Source organism: Crocodylus siamensis, chromosome 4, assembly GCF_052110815.1.
Source record: "Crocodylus siamensis isolate JL-2025a chromosome 4, ASM5211081v1, whole genome shotgun sequence".
NCBI lineage: Eukaryota > Metazoa > Chordata > Crocodylia > Crocodylidae > Crocodylus > Crocodylus siamensis.
Window position 1 is genome coordinate 167,863,237 of NC_143398.1, and position 22,519 is coordinate 167,885,755.

Genomic DNA, 22,519 nt, shown 5'->3' on the forward strand with positions numbered 1-22,519 from the left:
TAGGAGCTCTGCTCTTGATTTCTGTGGGAGCAGGAGCAGGCCCTAAGAAAACAAAATAAAATACCAGTAAGTCAAATGTAAAATAATAACATTTAAAAATATGTAAAGAGGATTTGAGTTCATTTGAGTGAACTCTTGTGTTTAACTCTCAGTACCCAAGGGTAAGTGAGACAAAAGGTTTCCAGAGTACACTTCAAGGTCCCATTCTTGTGTTGTCCAGAGCCCTGTACAGAGCCCATATGACTTAAATTATACAGATCACAGTGCAGTGTTGTGGGACCTAAGTGTTTCTGGCCCCAAACATATTATCCTGATGTAAAAAGGGATGAGAATTTACTGAATATCTGCAAAGTAATTATACATGTGGAACCTCTTACCCTGTGATAAGTGAAAGCTAATCTATGACAATCTACTCTTAGATGAAAAAAGGCTGAGCTGCCACATGTTACCTTCCACATGCTGCAGGGCACAAACGTACGTGCAGGAAGTTTGGAGTTTGATCCTCCACCCTCATAATTCAACAGTGAACGTCCATTGGATCAGGAGGGTTCACAGGAAGCACCATGAATTAGACCAGGGAACTGCACGCCTGTAAGTGCCCTTTGTGCATTTGTATGCCTGCATAAAAATGGATATCTAATAGATGTATCATAAAAAGAATACGGAGAATAGCTCAGGGTGAGAATGGGTTGGGAAATACTAAATATTTTTTGTGAAAAATTTCAAAAGGAAAAAATATGTTTTCTACCGTATTTTCATGAAAGCAAAGCAAAGGTTAAAGGTGACACATGTTCTTAAATATCTGAACTATTATAGCGCTGATTCTCAATCAGATGCTGTGGCACCCTGGAGTGCCTTGAGAACCTGTTCTTGTGTGAAAACATGATTCACAAGATAAATCCAGAGATTTTGAATTAGAATCCATAGTTTTAAAAACTTTCTGACCTTCCATGGACTTTCTGAATTATTTGCAATAGAAAAAATGTATTATCATGTTATCTATAGTCAAAAAATGAGAGAAAACTAAGAGCTAGCATTTTGCAAGTGGTATCTTGAGCCTAACAAAGGGTGCCTTGAGTCTAAAAATGTTGAGAACCAGTGCTCTATAGAAAGCGAACACAAACACAGGCTCATCATATATACAGAGGTGGGTAACTGTTAGTGTAGTTAGGAAGAAGGTAGGGAAAGGTACTTTCCTGTCTTACCTTCTGTCAGACTCATCACTTAGTTACCAAGAGTACCCTTTAGCATTGCCCTTTGATGAGATGGAGGGTGTTTCTTTTATTTCTATTCTGGTTCTTTTTAATTCATATTGTGTTTATTGGGAGAGGTAGAAGGGAAGGATCTATGCATTTTTTTTAAACAGCCACAGTCCTGCTATAGGAAAGGTGGAGTACGGGCATGTGAGGAACGTTGGGGAGCAGGAGGGATCTTCCTGAGGGGGGGAGTGGGAGTGAGGGTGGGACGTGGTCAGGAGGGAATGGGAAGAGGTTTTCTATATCTAGATGTGAACAGGAGTTGGGAAGTTTGAGAAGTACGCTTGGGACAGGCCAGAGGGTTTGCTCTCCTGGGTGATAGGCAGGGAAGCAGGTGCACAGGTGGTGGGGTAGAGTTTTGGGGTATTTCTAGCAACCAATTATGCAGGGGAAGTTGTTGACCTCCTCTTTTCTCCCTTCAAAAAGCAAGAAAGTTGATGAAATTCCATTGCCAGCCAAAATGACATGCAGTGTAGAAATCTACGTCACAGTTCTGCATCAACTGTTTTCCTGATTAACAGGCTAAACCACCATTTACTCTTTGTGGAAATGAGCCAAGAAAGGTGCATATGTGGGAACAGATGTTTCAAAAACAGTTTATTTTATAACACACGGTCATTGTATGAAGACAGTTAGAAGCATTTGCTGTGATGAGAACAGTCCATGCTATTAATTCTGCTGACAAAAACAACAGTACAAGTAAGTGTAACCTTGCAAGTGATGAAGCTCATGGAGGAACTCCACCTTAGGTATTTTATCCCATCTGAAGACCTCAGAGCTCAATTCCATTTCACAGCTTAACCCTTGCTTGCTTTCAGCTCAATTACTTGGCATGAATTTGAACCTGATGATGCTGATAGCATGATGATGTTGATGTTTGCTATTGCGGCCATTTGAGGGTAACAGTATTAGTAAGAAAAAGGGGTTCATGTCTAATTGCAAGGTTGTTTTTTCCCTTACTCCTGCCCTGTTATTTTAAACATACATTGTTTGAATTGGGCCCATGGCTACAGGGAGAAGGTTGAGGTTGTTGCCTCTCACCATCGCTTGCAGATATCAAAGCAGGGTGGATGTGAACTGTGAGTGTTTCAGGTAGCTCCTGCCTCATCCTCAGCCGGGGTGTGTTAAAGGGAAACAGAACACAACCGGTGGTCTTACCAAAGCAGGGACTGTGGCCCTTTGGCCATTTTGACAAATATGTTTACCTTTAAGAAAACAACTGACTACCTCCCATAAGTACCCTTTCTACCTTTCTTCAGCTGACCCACCAGTTGGGTGCTACCAGCAGAGATGGTTATGTGAGCGAATCTCTAGTTCGGCAAGTTTGGCAAGTGGGCTCTCTCTTCGGGTCCAGGGAATCCTTAGCTAGTGTAAATCAGATACAGTTGGTTCTACCCCACCTACACATTTTCCTGTACTTGAAAGGGATGTGTGGGGACAATGCAGGCTCTCCTGAAATCTTGTCCAATTCTCAGCTGATAGAGCAGCCCTGTAGCTGCCCTGGGTTATATCAAGGGTTATTTCAGCCCCCCTGGCTCCAAGATTGGGAGAATATGAAGATGAGTTATAGCTGAACGCAGCTGGGGCAAATCGCTCTGTCAGGGATTTAGGACAGTATCTACAGAATTTAGATCAGTTGGAGTTTCAGTGAAAAATAAGTTTAAGTATAAATATTTAAAATAATGTCCAGAAAGTAACAGGAAACCTCTTCCCCTATTATTAAGAGGGTTTGAGTGGGTAAAGGACCAGGGATCAGGCAGCTAATGAGGCAATTAACTGTACCTGGAACTGGAGAAGGAGAGACAAAAGGACCAATCAGGTGGCCAGAAGTGGGCTCGGCTAAGGAATATAAGCCCAGTCCGTGAGTTGGAGAGAGGAAATCTGGCCCTGCAGGTAGCAGAGTAAAGGGCTTCTGTGCAAGGTTGTCACAGGGGGTGGGCCCATGCAGTGCCAGACAGCTATGAAAAAGAAGCAGCTATGGGGAACTCTTAGGCTGCAGGTAAGTATTAACCCAGGGTTAGGAGGACTTGGTTTTACAGCCATGAGGCTGGCACTTATGTTTTGGTTAGATCTACTGATAGAGCAGAAGTGGATATAAGGGATGACAGAGGCCACAGACAGGCTGCTTGAGGGCACTCCTTTTCAATTAGCACCAGAGATCAGGCCTGAGACAGAGGGCCAGAGTTTATTGAGGTGCAGGTGGACCCCCCAGAAAAGGGGATTGCCATCTAGGCAAGGCTGGGGTCTTGAACAGTAGGCCCAGGTGAAAGGTATGGCTGGAGAGGAAAAAGGGGCCAAGGCTGTTACAGTGGTGACCCTAACTAGTGCACCAGAAACCTACTGGATGTGTCCCCTTAAAGGGGAAGTACTGTGAGAAGACAAAAGGCCCCACGGGTGGCTCGGCAGGGCAAAGAGACCAGCTTACCCCACAAGGTGACTACTGACCCTCAAGGACACCTCCCATCAACAATAAACAACATCAAAGGCATGGCAGGTGAGTGATAGTACATGAGGCCGGGTTGGGAAGGACCGGCAAGTGGAGCTTAGCCTTGTGGGTATTGCAAAGAAAAAGCTTCATGTACTCTAACAATTAACTAGACTTAAAATCACAAGTTTATTACAATCCAGCAGCAGAAAACATTAACAAGCAAGGAATGTTTGGCTAGACTAAACCACTGTACAAAATCCATCCCTCTAGACCTCCCAGACATCCTTCCCCAGAACATGCCTATAAATGTGGCCCCTTCTCTCCTAGATTTTGTCAGATAATTGATATTTCTGGTATGCCTTGCAGGGTATCAAGTGTAGACTATTTTGACTGTGTCTTGGTGGGCAAAGGGTGGAAATCATCATTTTGGTCTATCCTCCCGGAGAACCATTATCATTGCCTCATGATGTAAAATACCAGCAGGTAAATACCAGTTGCATCAATACAAACCTCAAGCAGTACAAACTCAGCTTTTTTCAGGCTTTCCTTGTAACAAATCCTGAATGTGTTTCAGTTTGTACTGGCCTAAACAAAGCTTGACTAAAAACAGAGTAAAGATCTCAGCATACCTATCTACCTTACTAAAGATGTACTTCCTTGTGTTTCAATCTGGTGCCATTAAATATAGTTTCTTAGGCCAAGAAGGACATTGGCCTTGCTGCAAATGTCAGTAAATTCCCATCCATATTTCACCCTTTCTCTATCCATACATGTACAGCTCCATCTGCTTTCCAGTGGTCCTTATTTTACCATTGCTTTCAAGTTTTCTTATATTGTATAATTAGGAAACTACTAACTATACTTTACTATTTCATCATTCATTTGCTGTAGACCAGTGATCCTCATCCAGGGTGTTGGGCCACCCTGCAGGGTTGCCAGATCCTTTAAAGGGTGCCACAAGGTAAGAGAGAAGTGAAGTGCGAGGAGATAAGCAGATAAGCATTAAGCACAGGCTCAGGCTTGTTCCTACTTGGCCAATCCTCTACCCCCACTGCTCAGCCCCTCTGCAAGGAGAAAAGCACTGTATTTTTTTTTTAAATTAGTTGTCACTCAATTCACAAAAGTTATGTAGGGTGCCTTGAGTCCAATGAGAGGCACCTTAAATTCAGAAAAGTTGAGAACTGCTTCTCTAGACAAACTGCTTGTTAGTTTCCAGTCCCTCCCCTTCATTTCTCATATTTATTCTTGAAAGATTACATTAAACGTGATGTGGGGCTTCTGGAATAAAAGGTAGGATGAAGCGGTAAAAATGTTTGTTACCATCATCATCAGTAAAAAAAAAAAAAAAAAAAGCTGCATTATCATTGTGTAGCTGCATGTCAGCATATGACTTGCTCAACTTCTCTTTTCCTCCAAACCTTCTAATGGGGCTTTGGTTACACTCAAGTCAAAGCCTGTTTCTAGGTCCAGAGTTTCTTCTTTTTTTTTTTTTCTTCACAGAAGTCTTGTTTCTGCTTGCCAGATACTCAGCTGATGTACGATGACATAATTCTATTAGCTTCATCTGTAAAGATATGTCTACATAATCCAATGCGGTGCCTTGTAGAGGGACCTGAACTGTCTCTGATCAAGGTAGCTCAGGCATTGCAGCAGTATAGATCTGTGTTAACCTGAGAGAAGCACTGCTCTAATATACCCAGCTCCTCAGAGTATATTAGACCAGGTGGAGAGCCATGGTGATACAGCTACATCACTTTCTGCACTTGAGGTGGTTTGTTTGGAGGCAGTTACCTAGCATTGTACTATGTCCTGACCTAAATAATCTAGTAGAGGTAAAATTATTTCTGAATCATGATGGCTTTCATCATCTGTGCAAATCCATGTCCACATTCGTGTTTCTTCTCTGAATCTTTTGCAGAACAATGACCGCAGGATGATGGATCTATATTCCCATCCCTTAGTTCTTGAAGTACAGTATTTTCTTAACGTGCTCCTCACTCTTGTCATTAACCAGAAACATACAGCAGAATTCCAAAGAAATAAGCACAATGGATCCTTTACAGAGCAAGAATGGCCTGAAAGAGAGAGAAATTGTCAATAGTAAATATTGGTAAGGCATCACACATTCAGAAGTCTTGGCCTTTTCTTTATCTATCCAGTAGTAAACTAATAACCCAGAACCAACATTTGTCATAACCTTCAGCCTTATCCCAGAAGAACTCTAAGATATCCTGGACCTGATTCTCCTTGGTTACTCCAATCTATGTTGGTGTACCTCGTTGAAATAATCGAGTTACAATCACATAAAGCAGTTATAACCAGAAGGTGTCATGACCAAAAAGTGCAAGGTTATGTAGGCAGTCAGGTCATCATTATCCTTCATAGTCATACCTAAAGAACTCAAAAGGAGTCCGGGGATCATACCTGACAAATGCTGAAGGATCTAGGCTAGGGGGCAAGCCATGGAGGAAACTTCAACGGCTGCCTTTTTTGAATTATCCCCCAACAAAAAAGGTACAAGGAAAAGAAGTCATGCTTCAAGGGATGTGCTTGGCTGGCAAAGCACATTACCTTATGACATGAATGAAAAAATACAAGGAGCAACCAAAAGTTACTGGCGGTTGGAGGGGCAGGATGGGGAGGAGATCAGCTAAAATTGTACCTTTCTTGATGAAAGGATAAAAAAGCTGAGATTTCAAAATCTAGCCACTAAAAAGCAGTGAGGCATAAAAGCCATTACCTCAGAAAATAAGAAACTTGTTGAATGCTAATGTAACCTAAAATATGTCAAAAGCAAGTGAGCAGAACTGAGAGTTAAAGGAAAGGGTTAAATCAAAACAGCAGACAAGTTTTGAATGAAGTCCTGACACTTCCATAGTTTACAGAACAGCTGAAAGGCAATAGGGCATACAAATATTACAACCCTAATGAAAATGAATTGTTAAAATAAAAACACCCAATAAACGCACTAAAAATCTTTTTAAAGAAACAGTAAAAAAAAAAAAAAATCAAGTGGCAAATTAAAGTGGAAATTATCTTTTCCCCCCAGCACACAGGTAAAGGACAAAGCTAAATGTTGTCTAGAACAAAGGCAGTCAGGGAAAAAGTAAAAAGCTAAAGAGTGAAAACGGGCTGATGATCTCAAGAGTATACATGAACTTAAAAGCCAGTTTCAATTTACAAAAACAAGGCAGCATCAAGATGATTGTTCTCTTTGGTTTATGAAGAACAGTGAATGCAAATATAACAAAACTTTAAAAATATGCAAATATGCTTATCCTGCAGTCTCATTCAGGTGGGGATCATAGCCAACAATATTTAATCCCCCTCACAGACACTTGATTTGGTGTATGTGCCTGGCAGCTGGTAGCGCTAATAAGAGCATTAAGGATGAGAAAATATCAGTGTGTGAACTTTAAAGACTAAGTAAGACTGGAATGGAATGGATACACAATGGATGGCCTAGGAAAAACTCTGAATACACAGTGCTAGAAAACAAAATAAAAATAAACGCAAGTTTTTTTCTAACTTTTTAGATATTTCAAACAACAAGGTTCTTGCTAAATGTTCTGGATTTAGATATGCATATGTATCAATAAGTAAGCAGTGGGAGGGACTTCTAAAGGAATCAGATGTCTCTAAACTGGTCAAAGCACATTTTCCTTCTCATAAATTCAGATGCCTGGTTGGTCAAATGCAAATTCATGACTCCCAGATGATGAGAATATGGACAGTTAAGAATGTCTCTTTTCTAATCAATGCTTTTCAAAGCAGGTTATGTCAGATAGCTTATCCTTGAAACAGACTGGCTAAAGCCATCTCATCTCCCCTGTTAAAAACAAAACGAAACAAAAACCAGTAGAAAGTAAAAACAGACATTCCAAAAACATTACCTATTAGGTAACACAACAATAAGAAGAATGAACCAGTTCAAGAGCTGGTGTCAGTCAGTGCAACATTCAAAAAAATCACATTGATTTATATTAGCTGAGGATCTGCTGCTAACTTCTTCTTTGAGATGTGTAGGAATATATAGGACTAATAAGAATGGAGCATTCTTCTCTAGCCCATGGAAGTTTCTGGTGAAGTCAGTGGAAGCAGAAAGCAATTAAGTTAGATTATCACAATGTAAATCTGGGAAACTTCAGAGAGCCAGACGTGGCTTCAGTTACCTGGGAAACGGTGAAATGAAGCTGTAAAGCGAATTCTGGCTTCCCATCACTTCCAAGCTGGCAAAGTTGCTTGATTGATCAGATCAGAGAAGGATCTGCAAACATGTTCAGCTGTGGAGAGCAACGCCTCCTTTAAAACCGATTGCTGAGCTGTAAAGCAAGACAGATCGCATACCTTTCAGAGCATATGCTGCAACAAAAGTCCTGAATACTGTATCTAAAACCCCACTTCAAGGTACCTCTTTGGAAATGAAAGCTTTGTCAGCTTTGCTTATTAAGAATGTGAGGTATCCTGAGTGCTGTACTGATTATGAAGGGATTTTGTGGGATTGGAAAGCACACAATCGTAGACTTGTACAACAGAGGAAGAAGAGATTTCTGAGGTTCCTGTCTATGAAGTGAGGCCTGAGCATCCTGGGCAGCAGTCCTGCATGGGACAATGTCATGAGGTTGGTCTGGGAATGCAGGTGCTTACATTATTTTGCCCCCCCCCCCCATGCTCTCCCTTTGTTTCCGTATAGCTTCTGCTAATATAAGCCTATATCTCTAATTGACTGTTACAACATCTTGCCCACTTCTAAATGGCTCAAGCACTGGGGGCTAGTTTCTGGGTCCAAATATGGAGTAATTCTGTTTTAATCAAAAGCATTGCTCTGGATTTAAGTGTAATGGATTGATGAGGCATTGTAGTGGAGGTTCTATAACAAGAACCAGGAGAAAATTAACCTTTGATTCCTAGTTCTGTTGTGTATAATCTGTATATTATGTGCAGATTTTAGTCCAGATTATACCTCTACTAATACTGAGGAAAAACCTTGTTCTCTGATATTTATTTATTTTAAATGTTTTGTTTAATACTAGAAAAGAATTTGGTCCATTGGATCTAGTTCTTGATTCTTTCATCTTTGTATGCATCAGTAGTTGCTCCACTGAAGTCTATGAAGATATGCAAGGGTAAACTGGATACTGGAAAGAGGAGTTGGGCCCAGTATCTGATGACTCTAGGAACTCTTACCTGGTTGTACTTGGAAAGACAAAGCATCCTTCAGCTTCATCACTAGCTGCTTCAATTCCTCCTCCTCTTGTATCTCCTTCTCCCAAAGTTGCACTTGTGCTGCAGCATGACCAGGAGCCAGGGGCATAATTTCACTGTGAAGGATCCTGGTCATTTCAGGTTGGGATGTCCCTGGCTGACATGCTTGAGGAATACCTTTGTCTCTTGACTGCTCATGCTGTCCCGTAAAAGGATTTCCATGCTGCACAGGCATGGACCTCAACTTGTCACCTGATAATCTCATGTTGACTGTAACAGGATCATCCTGGATCTGTAAGAGCTGCCCTCTTTGTACTATGCTAAAGGGGTCCTTGGCTTTGCAATTCCCACATGTTCCAGGGCTGGTATTCAGTAGAATAGAATCCGATGCAGCCTGTAGTCTAATTTCCTGCAAAGCATCCTCATTTTTTGCCTCCATATTTTGGCCCAATGTGAATGAAGGGTGGTTTGGTGGCTGTAATAATACCTATGGTAAACATAACACAGGAATAGACCTATGCAAGTTCATTTTTCAGTTGCTGGTAGTTCCTAAAACTTTAAAAGAATTAATTTGTGGTCAACCTGAAACTCTTAGTCTGATTAACCAAACAGAGGGAGGGAGGAGGAGGGAATATTTCTTTTTAGATTGAACAAAATAATTTCTCTGACCTGAAATTAAATGTTTTATTTTCATTTCAATGATTGTTATCTACTTTTAAAAAGAAGATTAATTTCAGAATGCTCTATTTTTTAATTTGGTTTAAAAAAAATGAAGCAAAACTTTTGGTTAATTTTTATTGTCTTATTTCACTGAAAATAACCCAGATCTGTGAAATATTGTGGTTGACCCAAACCTGCACTTCTCAGTGGGGAGAAAAAGTTTTCATGAAAAAATTATTCATTAGGTTCTACACAGGAACTTCATGTTGACAACTTCTGATACAATACTAATAGAAGCTGAGATAGGATGCATAGCCATGTGGTTAAAGCACTGAATCAGGACACAGAAGGACTAGTTTCAATTCCTACCCCTACAGCAAAATTCCAGTGCAAAGCAGTTATTCTTCCTGTGAGGATCTAATATGAAAAAGGCTATATGTACGTCCTTTCTCCCAGCCTGTCTTGTCTAATTGCTCTAGCAGCTCTTCAGAATGTGATTTTTTTTTTCTATTCTTCTGTACTGTATCGTACCTAGCAAAATGAAGTTAAGGTCTCGAATCCAGACTGTAGGCACAAATGGCTCAATGAGAATTTTTCCATGGATTTCAGATCAGGCCCATTAAAATAACTGGTGTGTATAGAAAAATCAGCAGGCTCTATCTTTTTATCCCTTTGCATTTTCCCCCACTGTCGTATTTCCAGAGTATTATGTCTAATTACGTTGTACATGGGTTTCATTTCTTAATTATCAATTTCTGTTAAGATGTTGTAATTTCAGTCGGAGGATATTACACCCCATTACGTCAATAAAAATTGGAGGTGATAATAGCCCAAGACTTAATTTGCTGGAAAATTATTCTAGAAGAATCTAACTAAGAAAATGATACTGCAAATATATGAAGTGAGAAAATGGCTCATGCAGAGTAATTCATCTCATTTTACACAGGAAGTTATTGTTGATAAAATCTGATGCAATACTAATAGAGAGAGGAAGGATAGCCTTATGGTTAAGGAATAAAAACAAAACTCAAGGACCACATACACACCTATACCCACACACTGGTTTGGGTCACTCGGTGTGGGCTGTACATGCAGATTGCATGTACATAAACCTAGCTGCAAGATGAGGTCTAATTGTACAGTTTGTGGACTGATGATTTTCAATAAAAACAGCACTTAAAATTTAGAAAGCAAGGATACTTTACATGAATCAGAATTAAAATATTTAGGAAGAAGTAAGCCATTTGCCATTGGTATAATTCATTTCTATCTGACAATTTAGGAGGGAAACTAGATATGTCACAATTTTACTAAGCAATTTTATATATCTTTCTCATGTAGGGTTTTTCTGTGTAGTGTGTTTTTTAGTAAGGTTTAAACATAGTGGATGATGAGATACTGAGCAATTCTCTGGGGACACTCTCTTCCTGACTCCCTCCAAAGGCTCCCACATTCTTATTCATTTTTATTCACTTTGATAGATTTTGAAGAAAAATTCTTATTTGTATTGTAGCTTCTTGGAGCTCAAACTATGGGCAAAGACTGTGTTAGGTATTGTACAAGAAAAAAAATTCCCTTCCCTGAGGAGTCTATACTCTAGTTGTCAGGGAAAGCACAAAGAAACAATGAGATAGTGTTGGTCTATGAGACGTTGTTGGAGTATGCCATTTGCCTACTCATTGCTAAGATTCCTGGTGCGCTGTTCATCCTACCTTTATTTCCTGCCTCATTTGCTGCATCTCTGCCCTTAGGCTTTCATGTTTTGCCATCAACACTTGGAACTTTGCTTCTAGTCTGCTGTTTGTGTCTTCCTGGGAGTTGTGGAGGAGCTGAACTTTGTCTTTCCAGTTGTTTAACTGCTTCTTCAGGTACCTGCCAAGCCGAAGAGAAGGGCAAGGGAACAAAATGAACTAACCCATGTTGATTAATGCAGGGTATAGGAGACTAACAGGGTGGCACAGATGCACACAAGATTTACTTATCTCTGGAAATATCTCTGGGGTGGGGAGGTCTGGGATGTTGGGAACTAAGCTGACTATACAGCAACTGCTGTCATAAGGGTATTCCAGGTAGGAAATGGTATGAACAATGCTGAAGAGGTACATCCAGAATGTTTCTTTAACCCTGCAATAGCCATAGACCTCTTTGCCTGGGGTAAACTTACTCCTGGTAGGCCCTGAAGATTCGAGTGCAAGCTGCCCTCTGTCTCTGGGCTTATTTAAAGAGGATTCTAGCTCACAATTCCTTAATCATGTTCTGTCTTCCTAAATACCTTCTGCATGGTGTCTTGCAATTAAAAGTGCTGCCTACCCACACACTGGCAAAGGAGCATTAGAGATTATGTACATAATAGCCACTCGGGGCAGACAATACATACCTACCACCCACTTCTCTAATCTAGGGACAGGATCTGATTGACAAGTGCTACCTGCAGAATAGCAATACAGCTCTATCTTCCATACTGCTGGGATGGAGGCAGAGATGGAAAACCTGGTTAGCAGGAAAGCAGTAAACTAGCTTCTTTTGTATAATTAAAATAGTTATCTCTATTGCGCTGTTTTCTCCAAAAACTCATCTGATTAACTTTCCATTGTATAACATGTTGGCTGATGTAAGCAAGAAACAATACCATTGTACATTCATTGTGGCCAATAGCTATTTCTAAGAGAAAAAACACTAATAAAAAAAGAACACTAAGGTTCAAGGAAAAACCCTTAAATGCTTGTCGTCTTGGCTGGAATAGCCCCAGTGATTTTTAGCTGGTGTTATTTATGCTAAGTGATTTAGTGTAGCTGTAACACACACAGAAGTCGGAACATTCAAAGTGTTTGCATGTTCTTTATATAGCAGCATTTAATCTGGCTCCATCCTGCAGGGTGCTGAGCACTTTCCAGCTATTTCAGGGCTGTATCCCATAAATATGTACAGGAATAAATAACCTTGCATGAATAATTTAAATGACTAATACTGGGGGGAGGAGGAGACTATTGTGAGCAGAGTTGCTCATTTGTAGGCTTCAGGGTTAGGTCCTGAGCAAGGGTGAGATAAGTGAGGCTAGGGACAGACATTCAGAAAGCCTGCTTTAGAACTGCAGGGGGTCAGACTTGATGACCTGCTCCAGTCCCTTCCGACCCTACCAACTATGAAACTATTGAGTCGGAGAAATTAAGGCCAGAGGAACTGTTATGAACCACGTAGTCTGGTCTACAGCTTAATGCAAGCCATGGAATCTTGTGCAGTCTTAGGACTGGAAGAGACATAAGGAGGTCATCTAGTTCAACACTCAGCTCAAAGCAGGCTTATCCCTGTCTAATCTGAACTTTATGTCCATTGATGGAGATTCTACAACCTTTCTGTGTCATCTGTTCCAGTGCTTTTTCCACTCTTGTAGTTAGAAAGTTCTTCCGAGTAGCCAGTGGTATAACTAGGCCAGGGCACATGGCTCAGGTGTCAACTTGAAGGGAATATCAAAATGCCCCCCTCACCCTGGGAGCTTTTTCTGTGGCAGGTGCAGCCCCTCATTGCCCAGCCATAGAAGTTGGGCAGCCCTGCGCTCCATAGTGCATAGGCTGCAGCAGGGCTGGCTCATCACACACCAGCTGTACCAGCCCTGCAGCATGGGCTCCCTGGGGACTGTCCTTGGTGCCCTGTTCACTCGCCCCCTCAGATACTTTACTGGACGTGGAGCCACACCTCCTATGATGATGTCTCAGAGAGGGGCACCATTCAGCTCAAAGCTTCCCCAAATGTGCAATGGGATGCAAAGCTACCTGGCTTCTATGGTTGGATAGCATGATGTTGCCACTAGCAAAGGCTCCTGAGATGCAGGCGCATTCTGGTATCCCTGTTGAGCCTGCTCCTCAGTTGCATTAGTGTGAGCACATGTTACTACAGCCAGAGTATTATGTGGTAACAGCTAATGTAGAGCCCATCATAATGTAGGTATAGTTTGGGGTATCTTTGCCCAGGTGCATCACTTTACACTTATCTACATTGAATTGCATCTGCCATTTAGTCCTTTGGTTCCCCATTCACTCAATCATGCCAGATCCATCTGTAGTTCCTCACAGTCTGCCACTTGGAATAATTTTGTGTCATCAGCAAATTTGGTCACCTCACTACTCGCTTCTTTCTCCAGATCATATCTATATGAATATGTTAAACAGCACTGGTTCTAACACAGATCTGAGGGGGCCCCCATTATTTGCCACTTTCCATCCTGAAAACTAACCTCTTACACTCACTCATTGCTTTCTATCTTTGAGCCAATTTCTAATCCACAAGTGCAGGTTCCCTGTAATTCTAGGACTACTGAACTGGCCTGAAATTACCTTAGCCTTTTCAATGAGGGCTACAGGATACGTGTCATGTAGCCCTAAGCTGAAAACATCCAGGTTATGTAAGCAATCTCTAACCTGTTTTTCCCCACTCTAAGATGATTATAGCTCCTCTCCTTGGTACTTACTGTACTTGGTATCTGATGCTTCACCTTTTTGTGAAGGCTGAAGTTAGAAAAAAAAGAAAAGGATTGAACACTTCAGCCTTTCCCATAATTTCTGTTGTTGCATTGCATTCCCCATTCAGTGAAGGGCCTGCGCATTCCTTGACCTTCCACTTACTAGCTTTGGGCATTTTTACACATACACAGGGTGGTGGTGTGGGGGGTGCTTTAATTAGAGCAACTCTAAGAGCTGCTCCAATTAAAGTGCCTGCAGCATTTCTTGTATTAGCATCCCCACACTTCAAAATGGTGGCAGGGGTGCTTTAACTAAAGTTTGTTGAACGAGCTTTAGCTAAAGCACCCCCATTGCCATTCTGAAGCATAGGGATGTTGATATACGAGATGCAGAGGCTGCTGGAGGCATGTTAATTAGCATACTCCAGCAGACTTGACTAATAGAGTCTACTCCAACGTGCTGTAATTATGCTTATGTAATTACAGTACAATGGAGCAGCCTCCCCGCAAGTATATTCCTTCCTAGGTGCAACTCAGTTTGTATTTTGCTTTTCTTGATTTTTTTTTTTTCCTCCCTACAAGCTTGTACTATAGTCTTAAACTCATTGTTACTAATATGGCCACACTTCCACTTTTTGTGAGATGCCTGTTTAAAATCTAAGTCATTGGAGACTTCATTCAGTAATTTGGGCTAAAGCATATCTTTTACTTCAATCCAGTCTTATTTAAAGAATTCAAGTGATGGTACCACATCCCTAGGTGAGTTATTTAATTGGTTAAGTACCCTAACTATTAAAACATGTGCAGCTTATTTCTAATTTGAAGGTTAACATTTAAAGATGGAGGGGGACTTTCAAATGTATTCATTGCAAGTCTAAATCTGTTCCCAGTAAATAAAGGATGAAGTCCCATTGATTTCAAGGAAAGTAGAATTAGGCCATTAGTCTTGTGAAAATTCCACATAAAATGCTTTATTTTGCACATCCAAATTCATTTTCTAATGAAATAAGGCTTGAGGTTGGGTTATCATGCCTTTCAGTTGGTCTTTATGTAGCCATAAGTCTTCACCACTGTTGATGTTATAAAAGGAGCAGGGCCTGGCACAGAAATCCTATTTTCAATAAAACAGTTCTTCTTAAAAATGTTTCTGTTGGTTGATACTGATAAGTTCTTCTTACTATGGTTTTTTTCAGAGAATTTGGCTGTACAAAATGGGTACAGACTAAAGTCTGCATTCTAGAAGTGACGGAGGATTTTGCTTACATTAGCTGTAAATACAATGATAAAACATTACATTAGAGGTGTCAAACTCATCTGGCCCTGTGGGCTGGATGGGTGGCTCAGGACTGGTCCACAGGCTGAATCAGGTCCACAGACCCCGCCCCACCCCCAGCCTGTATGCCTGATCCAGCACACATGGCACCTGCCTTGGCTAGTCCAGGACAATGGCCCAAGTAAGTACCACAGCCTGGGACCTGGCTAGTGCTGCATGTGGGTCAACAGGGCAGCACCAGGGGCCAGATCTGACCCACAGACCATATGTTAAATTAATATATGAGGGCAATATAAGAAGGACTTGGAGACTTGCTAATTGTATTATTTTTATTTGTTCCATTGCAGGGAGGAGAGGCTAAGATATCTTTGCTTGTGTTCATTATGAGCTGATGGAAAACAGGTATAGTGTTATAACAATAAAAATGAAAACAATATAATGGAAGAAAATGGGGTAAAATACAATATGGGTTTTTGAAAGATTGATTCTGTCAAACTAAACTGATATCTGTCTTTTATAAGATAACTGATTTTCTAGATGAGGGAAATGTTTTAGATCTGTCTGGACTTCAGGAAAGTTTCTGGGATATTGCCACATAGGAAAATTCCTTAAATTGGAGAAGATGGGAACCGGTATAAAAACTATAAAATAGATAAAGAACTGGATTAAGGGGTGATGACAGATGGAGTTAATCAAGAAACAGTCTTTAAACACTATTTTCATTTATTACATTGGCACAAAAAGTAGAAGTCTGCTAATAAAATTTGTTCTTGACATAAAGTTGGGAGAGCTTGTCAATATGGTAGAGGAACAAAATATTTTACAGGAAGAATTGAATGAGCTTGAAAACTGGAATAAGAAATGGAATGGAAATGTCATAGTTTAAAGTGCAAAGTAATGCATTTAGAGACTAAGACAATTCTCTGCTAAGAGTTTATCAGTTAGAAACAACAGTGGAAACCTGGGGCTAGTGGCAAGTAACAGAATGATGGTGAGCCGCCAACATGTGACTAAGCAACCAAACCAAACCAATCCCAAAATATATCAGGAGAGGTGTTTCTAGTACAGAAATGGAAATATTAGTATCATTATAGAAGGCAATGATACTTTAGCCTTATTTGGAAACTGTGTATAATTCTGCTCATATGTGGTAAAGAAAGACAAAATCAAACCGAACTGTTAAAAGAAGCATGGGTACAATGATCATGGGGATGAAGGCCCTCCCTTACAACCTTGGCTTATTTTAGCTTTGCAACACATAGGACAGGGGTTTTCAACCTTTTTTAACAGGTGTACCTCTTCTGGGGGTGGCAGCCAGACACAGAGTGTGGGGGGTGGTGCTTGCAAGCAGAGGCTGGACACGGGGTGGGGTGGGGGCTGTGCTTGCATGCAGTGGCCAGACACAAAGCAGGGGTGGGGGTTGCTTGCATGTGGTAGCCACTGCTGCCACCCACTATCCTGTGCTAGCACTGCCGGTCGGCTGCTCATGGAGCCGCACATGCAACTGGCCATGGGAAAGCAGTGGGGGTGGTGGTGACCCCACCCAGCCCTGCTCGTCCCCTCCAACCCTTCACACACCTCTGGCCCTACTCCTGGGAGCAGGCATAGAAACACACTTACACCCCCTGCCATTGAAACCCTCCCAGCAGCCCAGCAGCTAATCAGGAGAGCGAGCTGGGTTGGGGGGCAGGGAGGCACTCCAGTGTGCCATGTGAGGCCGGCACCACTAAATGCACCCCACCCCCAGGTAAGAAGTAAATGCCCCAGGAGAGGTGCCACTGCTGCGCCCCAGGGCACACATCATCTCTGTCCACCCACCTGCCCCCAGCCTACTCCCAAAGACCTTTCTAAGTACCCCTGTGGGTATGTGTACCCCCAGGTGGCATCCCCTGACATGGGGCATATGATGATTCCCTATGAATATAACAAGGATGGAGAAGAGCCAGCATTCTCATCTAGCTTAAATAACAACAACAAATGGTACATACTGGTCATGAATAAACTCAAGCTGGAAATTGGAAGGTGTCTAGTGAGGACTGAGGTTATGGAACAGCTTTCCAATAGGAATGGTGGAGACAAGTGCCTCAATAGTTCATAGGTAAAGTTTATTAAATAGTTGGATGGGGTGAATACAGGTGATAGTAAGGGACTGGATGTGGTAACTTGGGAGATTCCATCTAGTTCTGGGTTCCTAACAAGTGACAATACATATTAATGAAGCCCCTCTGGTACTGCTCTTGAGAACATGAAAAGAAAATAAAAGACCATGATTATAATAGGCTGCATTTAACAATAATACATTATGTCTATTGCTGCAGCATATCAGCCAGTCATGGTCTACCTATGTCTAGAAGGCTCATTAGGCTGGCACAATTAAGACAAACAAGAAAGTTATGTAGCTAGCATTTACATCTGGCCACTTGCTCCCCTAGCCACTGCAAATAACTTTACTTATACCTCAGTCAAATGAGGGTACCTTTTGACAAATACAGAGCAATACTTGAATTCACTCCTGTGGCACTACAGTAAGATACTTGAACTAGTTGCCACTACATGTAAGGCCAAATCTCCATTGTTATGAATTGGAGTGGCTACACTTATTTAAATGGAACCCTGATAATTTAGGCCAGCAGAAAATTTGGCCTAAAATTTCAAAATAAAACCTGTTAAAGGACCCAAATCATAATTTTCTCCTGAATGATCAATTTGTCCAAGAAAAAGCAACATCTCTACATTTTGTGTATTTCAGATGAGATGAAATTTCTATTCTTAATAGTTCCCACAATAAAACCACTTCTTACTAAGGTCTAACTTGATCAATAATGTCTACCAAACTTCAGTTTTGACATTCATTAATGAACTTACCTTTTTTCATTGTGAAGATCTTTGATGGATTCATGAGTTTTTAGTAGTTCTGCCTTAATAGAAGCTATTGCCTATTAAAGAAAGAGAAAACATATTTGCCTTAAATGTTACTGAGGTGCTACTTGTAATCATTTTATGTGCAAATATTGCTATAAGAAGTTACAATGTATGTAGAGTTTGCCTATATTAAAATTTTACCTTGGGTTAATTGATAGCCATTAACTCAGGGTATTAAGATAGCTAAAAATATGGAATATCTACCCTGTGAGAAACTCCAAGCATTTCCTTCCGATTCAGATTGAAGAAGAATTTAAAACCTCAAACCTTGGACTTGGCCACAAAAGGGAGCACTCCAATGTGGGAGCATATCTGTACTGCTGCTTCTAGCACTGCTCAGAGGTTTGGGGTGGAGGACTTCCAGGGTAAGCACAGAAAAGGACACAGCGGTAAGGGAAGTTATTACACTGCTATTGAGGTGGCAGGAGTCTCTAGGCTGACCATGGGAGAGTAGGGCAGGAAACTGATTATCTAGGCAGCCAGGGTGCGAATTATGGGAGAGTTTGGGGGGAGCTGAGCCCCCCCCATAAGGGACAAGAACCTCCCCATGGGTCGGTAAGCCCCTGGGCCATGCCGCGCCTTTCTAAGCAGCCCATGTGGCGGCAGCTCCTTCTGGATGCCACTGCTGCACACCCCCATCCAGAGTCAAAGTGTAATTCAAACCCTATAGGCAGCTTGTCAGGCCGGCTCCTAGGATCCAGGGAATGCTCTGGTTTGCAAGCTCACCATCAAGTGGGTTGCCCCAAAGCCAAGAGCCCTTGTTGTTGTGGACACACAAGCTTAGGAATTAGGGCTTCCAGGTTCTTGCATGCCTTGTTACCTTGTCAGACCACAGCATCTTGACTGAAAGCACGTCTGGTGCATTTTCAACCTATTTGCTTAATCAGCTGTAGTCTGGGGGCTTTCAGTTTCTCTCTTTTCAAGCCACCTTAGAAAATCTTGTACTATGACAGTTCAGAACAGGAAAGGAGGATACAATTCCTCAGAAAGAGCCCCCAGGAGAAAATGAACATGTCAACAAACAGTCTGATAAGGCCCAAGATTAACAATTAAAAAGGGGGGGGAGGGGAAGACACGGAGCCCAAAGGCCCCAGGTCTGCTTTAACTCATCTGAAATCAGAAAGTGCCAGCAGCTGAAAAGAAGTGCTCGTGACTTGAACAATATCTGCAGATGTCACAGCTGTTACTACTGATATGTGCTTGCTAACACTGTTTCAGATTAGTCACAGACACGTAATTCTTGAAGAGGGGTCTTTTAAGGGCCAGCAGGGGAGTGCTGGCAAAACAGAGCCCGGACATATGGGAGCTGATTTTCAGTTGTTGCATTCTTGGTAATGTGGTAGTGTGGTGTGCTCAGTGATACTACCCTTCTCCTTTCTGGCATGCTCTTAACATGATCCCTTTAGCAGAGGCCAGGAGCAGGTTTAGTATAGAGCAGTGATTCTCAACCAGGTGCTGCAGCAACCTGGGGTGTCTTGAGATCTGTTCAGTGGGGCCATGGAAGGCCACACAATGTTTCATGATTGGGGAGCATATTAGGGCTGTGCAAAGTTTTGATCCTGATTCGATTTGATGGAGATTCAGCTCGATTCAGTAGCCAAATCTCCAAATCCAGATTGAATCAGGGGGCCCTTTAATCTCTCTGAATCGAATCAGAATCCTCTGAAACAATCTGGAGAGATTCAGAAAGATTCAGCAATACAGACACAGCTTTAAATGTTTTTTTTTACATACCTCTAGGTAGCAGGCGGCTCATGAATGCTGCGATGCTGGGGCTCATGGAGTGTTCCACTGGAGCATGGGGGGTCTCCAGCGCGCCTCCCGGTGGACCTGGAAGTGGACCAGAACTACTTTCAGTCCACTTCTGGATTCACTACCAAGCATGTGCACCTCCCCCGCACTCATATGAGATGCCTCCATCCGCCCCAGCATTGCAGCATTCATGAGTTGCGCTGGTACCTCAAGATATGTAGAAAAAGCACTTAACGCTGTATCTGTGTCCAAATCGCTGATTCTCTGAATCGGCATCGAATCTTTAGATTTGGATTAGGCTAAATCAAATCGGGGACAGTAATCTGAATCAATAAATCGGATCGCTGTTCCCAATTTGGACCAAATCTGAAGTGGATAGGGCCTGCTTGGCACACCCCTGGACCATATCAATGCTGCCTCTCTTAGCACTGCTCAGAAGTCTGGGGTGAAAGTTTCTCAGACTAAAGGAAGGTGGAAACCTTTTCCTGGGTTCTTGTAAGGTTGTTTCAAGAGAAACAAGCCACAAGTTACCAGAGTTCAGCTGGTCTAGAAAGTAGGTTGAAAATGCACCAGACATACTCTAAATCAAGATGCTGTGGAATTCCTGAGGGTCAGTTTCCAGGAACAGTGCTAAAGGATGATCCTGCCTGACAGGATGACAAGAAACCCATAAATAGGGCCTGGTTTAAATTGCAATTATGCATTTTTGGGGGGAAAATCACTTAATTCTGTGGATTTTCACAAAAAATGCAATTTGCAATGAAATGCCACCATATGGCATTTGGTTGCAACAAGATAGCTGCTGCACGCTAGAAAAAGCATTCCCCAGCCAGTAGCAAAAGCCTAGGAGCTCAGGGGAGGGGGCCAATGGGTTGCAAAAGGGGCAAGGAGGGGAGAGAGCTTGCAGATAGATAGCAAAGGGGCTGTTTGCTAGGGCTGTGCGAAATGGCACTGTTCCATTTTGACTTGCATTTCGATGTTTCAATGGAACAGCGATTCGTTTCACATTTCATTGTGATTTGAAACCACTGTTTCATTTTGTTTCTTTGATATGGTTTCACTGTTTCAGTGTTTTGCCCATAGGCTATAATGGGGACTCTTGAAACAGACTATAATTTTGTCATTTCTGGCCTGACTTGGATGAAACTTGCAGGAATGGTAGCCCCTTCTCTGAGGGCAATAAGTCTGTCAAGCTTCAAGGAGATAGGTGCAGGAGTTTCAGAGAAATTGCACCTCAAACTGAGGACAAGCAAAACTTGTGACATGGGTGAGACTGTGTGTGTAAGGCACAGCAGGGTAAAAGCTGCAGGGATGGTAGGGCCTGCTGAGGCTGTGAAGCCTGCCAGCTTTCAAGGAGATCGGTGCAGGGGGAGTCTGGGTTCTGGGGCCCTGCACCTCTGGCTGCTGACAGGCAAAACTCGTGACGTGGGTGTGTGATACTGTGCGTGTGTTAAGGTGCGCCCTTACTCAACTGACACCAAGGCAGAAAGCAGGGCAGTTCACACAATGCTGCCTTTTATGTAGTTTTTCCATCCCTTCTCCCAGAGCACTGGGATTGGAAGGGACCTCAGGAAAGGATGACCGGCACCGGCCAGCTACACAGTCAATAATGAGAGCACACCTTTCCACCACCCCCTCCCCTTCCCCCTCCCCCTTCCCCTCCTTACTTTAGTTTCTGTTTCCCTGAAGGCAAGCCCAGCTTGAGCTTTGAAACTCGAAGCGTTTTGAAAATTTCAGAACGTTTCAACTTGCCTTGCTTCATTTTGAGGCTATTTCGAAGCTCTGGTTTGTTTTGATTTTGCTGTTTTGAGCTCAAAACAAGTCGAAACAGCATTGAAACGAAACTGCTGGTGAAATTTCTCTCAGCCCTTCTGTTTACTCCTTTAGAGGGGAAAACTGGGGACTTGATGGTTGGGGGCTGGGGGAGAGAACACATGTGCATAGGAGAAAATAGTCCCTCCCTTACCTATCCCCAAGCTCTCTCCTCCCCCTGTCCCTTTTGCAACCCATTCCCCCCCACCATATCCTGGGCTGCTAGGCTTTTGCTGCTGGCTTTCCCCAGCCTGCAGGATTTTGTTGCCTTAAACCTACCCCCTTAGCCAATCTGAGGATGTGGGGGGTAAGAGTTGGGAGCGGGGCTTAGGGGTCTGGGAGCTCAGGTGGTGTTTTCCTCGATCCTCCCAGTCTCGGGCTATGGGCTGAGGAGGGAGAGAAGGATCCACGCGGTGAACCAAAGACTGCGGCGCTGGTGTTATTGGGAAGGCTTTGGCTTCCATGACCACAGCCCGCTCTTTGGAGAGAAAGGCAGCGAGCTGCTGGGAAGAGATGGCCTCCACCTCTCTCCCCTGGGGAGGAGGCTCTTCTCAGCCAGGCTGGCTGACCTGCTCCACCGGGCTTTAAACTAAGCCCGCTGGGGGATGGGGGGACTACTGCCCCTGCTGGCCTGCTGAACGGCCCTTGCAAAGCCAGCGGGCCAAGGCACTTAAGGGGGCACTTAAGGGAGCCCACCCCTGCCCCAGCCCTGGCACAATCTGTGGGCAAGGCAAGAGCCCCCAAGGGCACACTTG

At 42.7% G+C, this 22,519-nt stretch overlaps 1 protein-coding gene across 1 annotated transcript in view; it reads right to left on the minus strand.

The window, feature by feature from the left end:
- Positions 1-5,641: 5,641 nt before the first annotated feature.
- DYTN (dystrotelin) overlaps positions 5,642-22,519 on the minus strand; it is a 64,202-nt gene continuing 47,324 nt past the window's right edge. Inside the window, 6 exon segments of the mRNA XM_090041680.1 lie at positions 5,642-5,759; positions 7,857-7,918; positions 7,921-8,006; positions 8,872-9,376; positions 11,262-11,421; positions 18,144-18,214. Of these exon segments, the coding sequence (XP_089897806.1) occupies positions 5,642-5,759; positions 7,857-7,918; positions 7,921-8,006; positions 8,872-9,376; positions 11,262-11,421; positions 18,144-18,214 (1,002 nt within the window).